A 12,415-nucleotide genomic window follows, 5' to 3' on the forward strand; every position below is an offset into this window, starting at 1 on the left:
TTTATAAAACACATCACAATTTTATTGCTTGAAGAATACAGCATATGAAATCACAAGAATGTCAAAATGAAAAGTCACTAGGCTTCAAACGTATAATACATTATCAGATGCAGTAAAATATTAATTAACCTGAACTCTGCATCAGAAAAAAAAAAAGGTGTGGAAAATATCTAAGTTGTTTACTTAAGAAACATATATACTTAAAATAGAAAGTATAAGGATGTTACAGTACAAATTAGAAAAGCCAACACGTATTAACTTATTGTTCTAGACTAGACTACCTTTGGTACTTAAACTTTTTAAAAAACAATTTCTTCTATCTCATCCAAATGCACTTCATGGGTATGACATCCATGAAGTAACTTCAACTTAAAACATTCAGCAAAATTAACCTTTTCACTTCATGGGGGAAGTATATTTAATAAATGTATAACAATATTTCCCTTTTACTAAAACTGCAAAATATGATCATTAAGAAACCTAATAGTTATAAAACTTTACTTACTTAGCTCTCCAATTAAAATTGGAATCCTGGGAGCCACAATCTATTTTTGGGCTTGGTGAATACATAAGTTTAAAAGATTTGGCAACTGACATAGGAATTTAATTACTTGATACTATCTTAAGTGACTTTTCCTTTGTTTCCAAAATATAGACACTATGCCATTTCTTCAACATCCTGGATTCCTATAATCACTACCATACTTTATTTATTAGAACCAAATTAAAGCTTCTCTAACAAGCAGGTAGAAACTATTTATGTTCCATATACGGCTGATCAGTTATAACACAACTTACGTTTCATATAGGGCTGATCAGTTAATTCATATAGGGCTGATCAGCTGCAACATAACTTCTTAAGCAAAACTAATCTTTTTTTTTAAAGCTATCACTCAATTATGATGGAGACAATAATGTCATCTCAAAAGGTAATGTTGGACTCTAGGCCATCTAGTTGGGAAAATGTAAAAGTAATTCTAAAAACAATAAGTAAACTATAACTACAAGTTAAATTAAAAATCCCTCTCTCATAGCAAGCATGCTCATTAACTTTCATTTCTTTCCCCCAGCAAAGGTTTGAATATTCATAAACCTCAGTTAAACCAAGGGAACCAATGCAATTGTTTCAAAAGTCCCACCTATATATTTGAATAATATGAGTATGGATGGACTAGGTAAGTAATACTATCAACAATTACTGAATTGGAGTGAAAGAGTAAAAATCATGACAGACTTCCAAACTGGGTAGTCTTTGAAATGTCATAGTGGAGCTCAAAATGAATTATGCTGTAATAAAACTACAGTTTTTACCTCTACACAAAACAGAAACAAAATAAAAAAAAAACCACCAAATTTATACAACTACTATTAAACATACTCCTTCCTAGTTTTTGAATGTCTTGAAGTTTTTCTAAACAAGTATATTGATCTGAGCATATGTATTTATTGCCTATATATGTACTCATTTTAAAAGACAAATTCAGATACTACAGAACTGAACTCTTTCACCAACCCAATCCAATGTCTACTGATTCACACAGCACCCCCCCCTTAATAATTTAAAATTCACAAGTTTTAGTTTAGTTAAAAGGGCAGAGGAAATGCAAATGCAGATTTAGAGCTTTGTAGAAAGTTCACTGTATTTTTATAAACTTGAAGTTATCTGTAACACTGTTTATTGATCAAATGAAGGACTCGCTGCTATCTAAAATTTCATAAACACCATTAAAAATTCAAAATTGATATTATACTGAACCTTAAATTTTCAATAGTTCAAAGAGACAGTTTTTACATGTATAGCACAAAATAGATGAAACTTAATAGCAGACATCCCTAGAATACCAATGACAAGTCCACCAAGATGCATACAAAATTACAGATAAGCATTTCTTTCACTGTTTTTGTTGTGCAGGGAAAAACATTTATAGAAGAAATAGAAACTCAGCTGGTGAATTTCAGATATCATCATCATCTTCTTCATCCTGAGAAGATCCCGCCTGATTAGATGCACTGGCTGAGGCAGCAGCAAGCTGGGCTTGTTGGGCAGCTTGCTGCATTTGAAGCCATTCCTGTTGGGCCAATTCTGCTTGTTGCTGTCTAGCCTAAACACCCAAAACATAAAAAAAAATAACAATTTTTTACAAACCCACAATATATACACTTTGGTTAAATGTAGATTAGGCCAATTTCAGACAGTTTATTATCATACTTGGATATTGTCCAAGTACTATGTAATTGTCACACATCTGGAGAACATAAACTCTATAGGTAAATGTAATTAGAGATTGCTTTTTTCTAACCACACAGGTCTAAGAAATTTCTCAAACTTGGATCTCTTATAAATGGCCCTGTTTTATTTCACGTAATTTATGACCTTTGGTTCAACTGACGAAGTTGAAAAAGTTGACAAAAACCCACAATATTCCCTCTGGCTCTTTCCCTCTACTTCTCCTTTCATTTCACTTGACTCTTCTGTACCCTCATATTATAACTTTGATACAAACATTTTTCAATCTAAAATGTATTTATATGGTTTAAAAGTTCTCTAGTATAGTACCTCTACCTCATAGGAAAGAAGTACTGTACATGTATGCAGTAGCTAACCCGTTATTTCTTTCTGAGTTTCTATTACAATTCCCTAACCTACTACATGCCTATCTCTCTGTGTCCCTCATTCCCTCTCTGTAAGTATGCACATTTGCATATACACACATACAAATATACATATCCTTCCCGTATACACACTAGTAAAAAGATACTACTTAAAATCCATTCATCTGATATATCCTCTATTAAAAACCACCACAGGATTTAAGAAACCAGGATGCATACATATTAATTACCTATGAAACAGCTAAGGCTCCTTCACAATTTAATTTCATCTGTTTGCAGAAAAACCACACCAAGAAGGGAAAAAACGAACCTGTTCTTAAAAAGGTCTTACAATTTCCCATTAGATTCTGCCAAAACAATCCTTTTCTCCTTCTCTGTCTGTTCTTGGAATTGTTCTTTAAGTCCAACTCATACCCTCCCCTTTATGCATAGCTAATTCCTAGTCATCATTTGAAATGCAAATCAGTTAAGTCTTTCTTGACCTTTCCAGGCCATATTTTATGCTCTATTTAATATACCATAATTCCCTATGCATTCCCATATCCATCCACTTTGTTCTAGAATTATCTAAGTTTATATCCTTTTTTCCACCACACTTGAGAATAGAGATTGTTTCCATATTCTTTGTTGCATTCCTAACACAAAGGCCCTCCGTATTTTCTGAATGAACATGCTACAGGAAAAGTGATGCCCAGCATAACCAGTAACATTTAAGATTTTACCATGTACAATCCTCACTCTTCTGAATAATCTGTCATGACTTTATTATCCAAACATTTCTAGATATAAATTCTAATCAGGTCATTATTTTATTTTAAAAAAAATCATTTGTTATCAATCAAATCCAAATTTCCTAGCCTAGAGTTCAAGGTCTTCCAAATTATTGTCTACCCCAACCTCTCTATAGTCTTTTTTTGTAACATGTACTTTGTGCTTCAAAAAAGCCTAGAAGACAAAATGTTTCCCAAATATACACCATACTTCCTCATCTTTGCTACCTTTACTCATGCTGACATTCATCCTGTGTGAAATTTCCTGCCACTTACTACAATTCTACCCTTCCTTCAAGTCAAACTGAAATACTATTTTCTCCTCCTGGTGTCAGTCAGTGTATAATCAAGAGACAGAAGTCACATGAGTTACTGGAATGGAAAAAATTTAATATAAAGAATTGTTAAACAAGTATAAAGTTGTTATTCGGGAGCTGTAAAGGCAGGAAGAGAACATGAAGATGTCATGAAAGTAGCAGCTACAGGAAACAGCCACCAACCCTAAAACTGAGGGAATAAAGGAAAATGCTGGAATTTTTAAAATTTAGAAGCTTAAGAAACCACTTTATGGAACTGAAACTCAGACCTCGGAAGAATGGGCATAGATAAGCTAGTACTAATATATCTGCGCTTGGAGGAGGGCCCCAAGGGTTGGGATCCACACCGCCAGAGTAGGGGGATGGGGTGTGGGTTCAGGCTGGTGGTGTATTAGAGAAAATGCAAACTGGGTTCAGTCTCTGCTACAGGAAAACTGATGCAACCAGGGTGAAGAAGTGTTGCTGGGTTGTTCAAAGGAACTGAAAGACAAGAGAAAGTAAGAGAGAGCCCTTTCTCTTCCTCCATCCATGCAATCTCCCACGAGAGCCCCATACTGGCAACAGAGTCTAATGGAGAGTCAGCTAGCAAAGAAACATATGGCTTGCAGAATACGAGGTCCAGTCACAAAGCAGAGCATAGAAAGGTGGGTCTGGAGCTAAGATAATTGCTTACTAATTGGCATACTCCTGTACCCCCAAAATCTGATGTAATGTTTCCATACTTGGGATTTCTTTCTCTTTCCTTCTTCTCTCTTTCTTTCTATTTTTGTAGAGATAGGGTCTCACTATACTGCCCAGGTTGGTCTCAAACTCCTGGGCTCAAGTGATTCTCCCACCTGTGCCTCCTAAAGTGCTAGGATTACAGGTGTGAGCCACTATGCCCAGCCAGAATCTCTGTCTCATAAGTGGTCAGCCTCATATATTATAGTTATCTTCCTCATCCAAGTAGTCAGTCTCATAATGATATATTCTTCATTTTTTTATATCTACAGTACCACATATGTCTTGCATACAGTAGGGACATGTTAATTGAATTCTGACTTGAAATTTGTTGACTGAAGGGCAGGAGTAGGGTGGTGATGGTGTAGGTGGCAGTAGTGAAGTGGAAGAAGAAAAGCTATTACCTTGGGGGAAAGCTATCCAAGTAACCATAGTATCAGAGACTAATAAAGGAAGAGGTCTACATTAAATGTTATTTTTAAAAAACCAGATGAGTAAGAATTGAAAGGAAAAAAAATTACTGAATTTGGTGATTAAATGTCTCTGTGGTAGGACAGAAGTTAAATTTGAGGAATAAGTGATTGTACATTTTCAAAAAATGGTAGTGCTGATCATTATTTATTTATTTATTTTAGAGATGGGGTCTTGCTATGTTGTCCAGACTAAAGTGCAGTGGCTACTTACAGGCATAGTTGTTACGCACTGCAACCTTCAACTCCTAGCCTCAAGGGATTGTCCTGCCTCCATCTCCCGAGTAACTGGGACTACAGGAAGGTGCCACCTTGCTTGGTGGGTAACACAGATCATTATAGCAAAAGATGAACGGGTTTGGGGGATACAAGGAGATGCAGAAGACCCGTATATGGTTAAAGGCAAAGAGGAAGAAATAAGTAAGGAAAAGACTATAGATATTAGAAAAAACAAGGATAAGACAACTTTTACAGTAAACAAAAACTTTATTTTGCTTAGGAAATTAGAAACCAGCCATTCTCCCTAATAATGACTGTCTTCCATTTTTGTAAAGAAATAGGAAAAATAGTTGATTCTAACACACTAGCATATTTACTTTTATGGCAGGAATACCCAGAGTTCAAAACCAACTAACAGAGCTTCGCTAAAAACATTTTAAGGCCGGGCGTGGTGGCTCATGCCTGTAATCCCAGCACTGTGGGAGGCCAAGGCAGGCGGATCGCCTGAGGTTGGGAGTTTGAGACTAGCCTGGCCAGCAGGATGCAACCCTGTTTCTACTAAAAATACAAAAATTAGCCAAGCGTGGTGGTGCATGCCTGTAATCCCAGCTACTTGGGAAGCTGAGGCAGGAGAATCACTTGAATCCGGGAGGTGGAGGTTGCAATGAGCCGAGATAGCACCATTGCACTCCAGCCTGGGCAACAGAGCAAGACTCCATCTCAAAAAAAAAAAAAAAAAAAAAAAATTGTAAGAGTTCATAAGAAAATTGCAGGGCAAATCAAATATGTAAATTCAACCAACTTAAGCATACCTGTATTTTGTGGTCTAATCAACTACAAATTGGTATAATTTTGTGACATGGAAAAAATTCAAATAATTTCAAGTCTCTACAAAGGTTTTACTGCAAAGGTGCTTGATTTGGTAGTTTATTCAATGGTCTGCAAAGTTGTGTACTAGTTACATTTCAAATTTAATTGACTTTTAGGTACCATGGCCCTGTATCAGCTCTGATACTTTTCTCTGAACATAAAAGCATTTCTACACCTTTAAAACTAACTGTTGAGCTGGGCTCACTAGTGCACATCTATAGTCCCAGCTACTCATGAGGCTGAGGCAGGAGGATCCCTTGAGCCCAGGAGTTCTAGGCTGAAGTGTGCCTGATCAAGCCTGTCAATAGCCACTGTACTCCAGCCTGGGCAACATGGTGAGATCCTGTCTCTTTGGGAAAAAAAACAAAACAAAAAAAAAAAGTTGATTGATAAAATTTTATTTGTATTCATTTCCACAAATTGAACATTTTTCAGTGATATTTACTCTAATATATTTTTTTCTCTCTTGCCCCCTACTCAATCCATCCCAAGTATTTTTCTTCTAAAATTGGGGTGTGAAAGACAGGTAAGCAGGCATGTATTTCCTAATTCACTTTTCTTTTGGAGGTTTTCATTGTTTTAAGATTCTCACTCCCACATATTAAAATGACTCATTTATAATTTAAAGTTAACTTTAATCTTGATGTATTAAAGGTTCCCTCCTTCCAAATATTTGCTGCTAGCTTCATAGGAAGCAATTTCAGTTAGCAAACAGGGTAGGATTCAGAGGAAAATAATTTAAATAAATTACTTACTTTTGCAAATAATTCTTGTTGCTGTCTCAATAACTCTTCTTCAGGAATGCCAAGGTTTTCCAAACGAGAACTGGCCTTTCTTCTTTTTAATGCTACTGTTTTACACTCTTGCAAGACTTCTTTTACTTCACTGATGTAAGAGCCAAATCCCAAACTTTCTAGTGCTAGAGAAATGAAAATATTAAAATATGAAAGGGTGATAAAACACAGCTTTCACCCAACCTGTAGACCACAAAGTTTTCGTGGGCTTTTCTTTGGGGGAGGGGAATGTTTTGCTGTTTTCTAATAATTTTACCTATTTTATAGTTGTACAACAACTGTCTGGGCAGCCAAGACAAATATTTTATCAATCTGCTAAATATTAGGTGGCAAATCAGTTAAAACTTGAAGAACCTAGGCACATGCCTTCACTTTTCATTCTGACCAATTTTTAAAAGACCAAAGCATTTCCTGTAAGCAGGGAGGAAAAAGAAGCCCATTATAAGAACATATGGTTTTAGTAAGAAAAAACATTTTGTGTCATTTGACTTAGAAAAAATAGGCTGGTAACACATTCTCTACTAAGTTCTGGTAGGACAGAATAAAAGAACAGAAGTTTTTCTTTTGTCCAATATACCAACAGGAAGCTATTTTTAGCAGATACTCAAACTGCCAAGTTTAAAAAATACTGGTGGAAATAAAAGTCATGAAATTCAGCACTTATAGTCAGCCAACAGGTTTCTCTTGAAAATAAAACTTAACAGGAAAAATAAAAACATATTTAAATGATGTGGCAAAAAAACTGAGCTGAAAGACTATAAAGATACAAGAAGCACTAATAAAAATTTTTCTTCCCTTTTCATATTTAGAAAGGAAATTTTATAAGGAAAAAAAAAATGGGCTAGGCATGGTAGCTCTTGCCTGTAATTCCAGTACTTTGGGAGGCCAAGGTGGGAGGATCCCTTTAGTCCAGGAGTTCAAGACCACCACGGGCAACATGGCAAGACCTCGTCTCTACAAAAAGTAAAAAAATTAGTCGAGTGTGGTGGCTCGTGCCTATGGTTCCAGCTACTCAGGAGGCTGAGGTGAGAGGATTGCTTAAGTCCAGGAGATTGAGGATGTCACGAGCCATGACTGCATTACTGTACTCCAGCCTGGATGACAGAGCAAGACCCTGTCTCAAAAAAAAAAAAAAAAAAAAATCACACACCCTAAATACCTTCTGTAATCCAGAAAAGACAAGGCATAAAATTTCCTTTTGGGTCACAGTATTTAAAATTATATTTTATAGTTTTGGTATATTGACTAATGCCCCAAAGGCATATTTTGTATTGTGAACCAATGATGAAACATAGGTGGTAAAAAACACAGTAAATCAATTTAAGTCATCAGTTCTTGAAGTCTTTCAATCATTATGTTGAACCAGACTCCTTTTAGTATATATGCTCTCACTTCTAACTTCAGGGATTTGCTCTTCTGGGAGAATGCCAAAAACACCTTTACAAATCTACATGCCCATGCAAACTGTGGTTTTTAAGATATTTTGAATGATTTACAACTTTAATTATTTCAAATGTTAAGCTGTTTTCATCAACCTTCTTTAGAAATAATCTGATGCCAAAAAGCATAGTACTGTCCTATTATTAAGTTAACTCACTCCCCCTGACCTCCCTAAAAACTTCAGAAAGGCATTATTCTAAGTTCTGTATATCAAATTCACCAACATGGCCAGGCACGGTGGCTCACGCCTATAATCCCAGCACTTTGGGAGGCCAAGGCGGGCAGATCATGAGGTCAGGAAATCGAGACCATCCTGGCTAACAGGGTGAAACCCCGTCTCTACTAAAAATACAAAAAAATTAGCCGGCGTGGTGGCAGGCGCCTGTAGTCCCAGCTACTCAGGAGGCTGAGGCAGGAAGATCACTTGTGCCCAGGAGTTTGAGGCCACAGTAAACTATGACTGTGGCACTGCACTCCAACCTGGGTGACAGAGCAAGACCCTGCCTCTTAAAAATTAAAAATGAAGCAATAAATATATTGTTATTAGTTTTAGGGTTGTAGGAATCAACAGGTAATTAATATAAGGCATTTAACAGTGTCTAGCACCTAAGAATCACTCAACCAACTCAGACTATGTATTTCTCATCTTTATTTTTTATTTTAAATTTAAAAGAGTACCCTCATAAGTGTACAGGACCTAAATAAATGTATAGCTATATAATATCATATTTAAATTAAAGCTGGACAAGCATATTTATAAAATATTAAATTTATAAAATTAACAAATCAACATAATGGAGAGACAACCCTTCAAAATACCATAATTACTATACTAGACATTAAGGAAATCCAAGCCAGCCAGCCATGGTGGCTCATGCCTGTAATCCCAGCACTCTGGGAGGCCAAGGCTCGGGGATTACTTGAAGTCAGGAGTTAGAGACAAGCCTGGCCCACATGGCAACACATTGCCTCTACAAAAAATACAAAAATTAGCCAGGCGTGGTGACACACGTCTGTAATCCCAGCTACTCAGGAGGCTAAGGCATGAGAATTGCTTGAACCCGGGAGGCAGAGCTTGTAGTGAGCCGAGATCACACCACTGCACTCCAGCTTGACAGCATGACTCTGTCTCAAAAAAAAAAAAAAAAAAAAGAAAAAAGAAAATCCAATCCAAGCTATTTTTAACCATGGAGGGCTTGGATTAAAAATTTTTTTTAAATATCTAACTACCTTTAAAAACATTTAAGGCTGAGAACACTGCTTTCAAGAAACTGGCAAGTAGGTCCAAGGTTAACATTTAATATTATTCAAAGAGTTGCCATGTGTAAAAACTATACTCTCAATAAAATGGTTGAAAAGGAGCAGCCATAAATTTAATTTCAAAAATTTCATTGACTTTAATTTTAAACACATTTGGCTAACAGATATCAATAACTGGACATAATACCTTCTAAATAGGGAGATATTTTACATCATTTGCTATCATGTATTAGTTATCATTCCCATTTTACTCAAAGAGCATATTAAAGGATAAAGGAAATGGCTCCCAAGCAGGGCCATCATTTACATACAGTTAGGTAGGTTGTTCAGTACACAACATACTAAAGGCCATTCTTATTGTAAATACCATAAATTTGTATGTTTACTGTGATCCTTTTTCTGGCAGACAGCAGTAATGCTTTTTAAGGAAGGAGTGCCTTTTTCTAATTTGTACAAAGAGACCTTATGGACTATTGATGGCCCTATTTCTAAGGATCTCATCTTTCTAAAACAGAAAAATATTTTTTTAAAAATTTGTGAGTAAAACTAACACACATCACTATCTGTCACCCTATGCTGTGTATCTCAAAACTACAACCAGAAAAGTCCATGGTGTACATTAGGGGAAAAAATACTTAGCACATTTTTCAGCTTAAAAGACAGATGTTAACAAGACAGCTATTCAAAAAACAAAAAAAAAGTAAAAATTTCTTCGAAGCAACAATAATCTTCATATAGGCTTATCTTATTTTACAAAGTGATGTACTCCTGAAAGGTTCTGTCATAATATGAATTTACGTGAATCACTTTATACTTCATATGCATAAAACATGTTTTTCATTTTTAAAATTATGTGATATACAGTACCTTTTAAATACTACATAAATAAGCATTCTCTAATTTCTCCATTTTCTTTTGTTTGTGGGAAGGAAGCAACTAATGTATTTCACATAAAATACTTAAGAGGATGTAGGTCAAAGTGACTTCTTGGCTCATTAGCCTGGCAAAGGTTTCTGAAGACCCTTAAGAACCATGTCCTTCATGGTATCACTACTGGAAATCTTGGACAACAATAAGAGACTAATGGCAGAGAAGGAATTGAGTATCATTTATCTTAATATCCTTAGTAGTACCTAGCATGATGCCAAATAATTGGTAGTATTCAATAAGTAATTGTAGGGTGGCAGAAGGAAAACAGAAACAAAAGATATATTAATTTAAAGAAAACTATTAATAAAATCCTAACTTGAAAAGCATTTGATTATGTGATAAATTTTGCAGTGCAAATTAGATGTGTCCCTTCGGAAAAAATATCTGTATAAACGATTATTTACTACTTACGTCCACTTTCCAACAGAGACTGGTTTAGGCTTTAGAGCAGAGGTTCTCAAACTGTGGTCCACTTAGCCAAAACTGCTCCTAATGGTTAACATTAGTTAAGTATGGAAATTCAAAGCATTTAAGTATCTTCATTGCAATTTGACAAAATAATTTTATGTCTATTGAATCGAATAGTAAAAAATTGAGTGTTGGTCTTTCCCTCATCTTTTCCAGTGATCTATTTTCATGTTATCTTACAAAGGTACTAGTGTGAGAAGGAGAGGAATTTTTTAAAAACTCCTTCAACATAAGACAGCTTGGAGCAACTCAACGGCTGAAGACACAAATTCTCAGATACTCTTTCAAACTTTTACTACTTTCAGTTACAATTCTCATAAATGTGAGGGGAGATATTTCATGTAAGGTTCTCAACCCCTGACTAATTCTCAAAAATTACAAGTAATATCTGAAATCAAGTATTATTTGTACATAAATAAGAAAACGTTAGTTAAAAGATTTCCCTAAGGTTAAAGAATTCTCAGTGCAGAACTTACAACTGACTCTCAATGTCAATTCTTTCTATAAGGCAACAGAACATGTTAGAACTCATTCAAGAACACATGTTCACAAAAAACTGCAACAAAATAGGAACACCTTTTATAGCTTAGAACTCCCTCTATTCATGTATCTATGGTCTTCAATACCAAGTCTACTTTCTTAAACTCAAAATAAGCAAAACAGAAAAAAAAATTTTTTTTAAATAAGTTATTTCACAGATATCCTGGTGATAAAATTAGTTCAACTTTAACTTGCATTTTACAGAACTATCTCAGAATGCTTAATTTGCTCAGACAAGATAAAGCAAGGTGGGAAACGAACAAGTGAAATGTCCTGAAGCAAAGTCTAATTCATTAAACTTATCACTAAAAACCCAAACTTCAACATGTGAGAATCATACCACTTTAAAATGTACATTTATTCCATTTGGATATATTTTACGTTCCTAATCAATGCTGACAGAAAAGTATAAAAATGTCCTATTATGATTAGTGTATAGGAACACACTTCAAACACCTAAAACATATAAACCTTAAGAATTTCTTTAAAAATGTAATCTCTCAAAACAAAACTTCTTTGGAATAATTAAGCAATATGAGATTATAAATGTATAAAGTCTACAACCCCAACTAGGGAGAATTCTTGGGCGAAAATGTAGATTCTTATCCACTTTTAAGAATAGCATAATACAAGAAAAAAAGGTAAATTTTTAAATTTAAGGTAACACGTCAATACATGATTTTTAAAAACAAATCATCTTCATTACACAATGGAAATGCTTTTTCACTATAGCTTTCTGACTCACACATTAAACTGAATTTAGTATATTCCAAAGTTGAATTATTTAGCATACTGCTTGCTACAGCTGCACTTCTATTCCATCATGTCAATCAGAAATCTAAATATATCCTAGAAAAGAATCAACTCTCCCCAAGAAGACAGACTGTAATGTGTTATTAGGTTTTTGGAACGATCCCCACTTCTGTAGTGTAAACAAATGTTTAGGCAGACCCTGCTGAAATCTTTTGCAATTTTCATTAGAAAGGCAATGTTGATAAAGGTTC

General features: G+C 35.0%; 1 protein-coding gene across 1 annotated transcript in view; it reads right to left on the reverse strand.

Annotated features, from left to right (window-relative positions):
• The window catches only part of DR1 (down-regulator of transcription 1), a 14,934-nt gene continuing 2,519 nt past the window's right edge, over positions 1-12,415 (reverse strand). Inside the window, exons 2-3 of the mRNA XM_054476094.2 lie at positions 6,735-6,898; positions 1-2,102 (exon numbers count right to left, since the gene is read on the reverse strand). Of these exons, the coding sequence (XP_054332069.1) occupies positions 1,956-2,102; positions 6,735-6,898 (311 nt within the window). The 3' untranslated portion in view covers positions 1-1,955. The remainder of the gene's footprint in view (positions 2,103-6,734; positions 6,899-12,415) is intronic.

Source organism: Pongo pygmaeus, chromosome 1 (genome assembly GCF_028885625.2).
Source record: "Pongo pygmaeus isolate AG05252 chromosome 1, NHGRI_mPonPyg2-v2.0_pri, whole genome shotgun sequence".
Classification (NCBI taxonomy): Eukaryota; Metazoa; Chordata; class Mammalia; order Primates; family Hominidae; genus Pongo; species Pongo pygmaeus.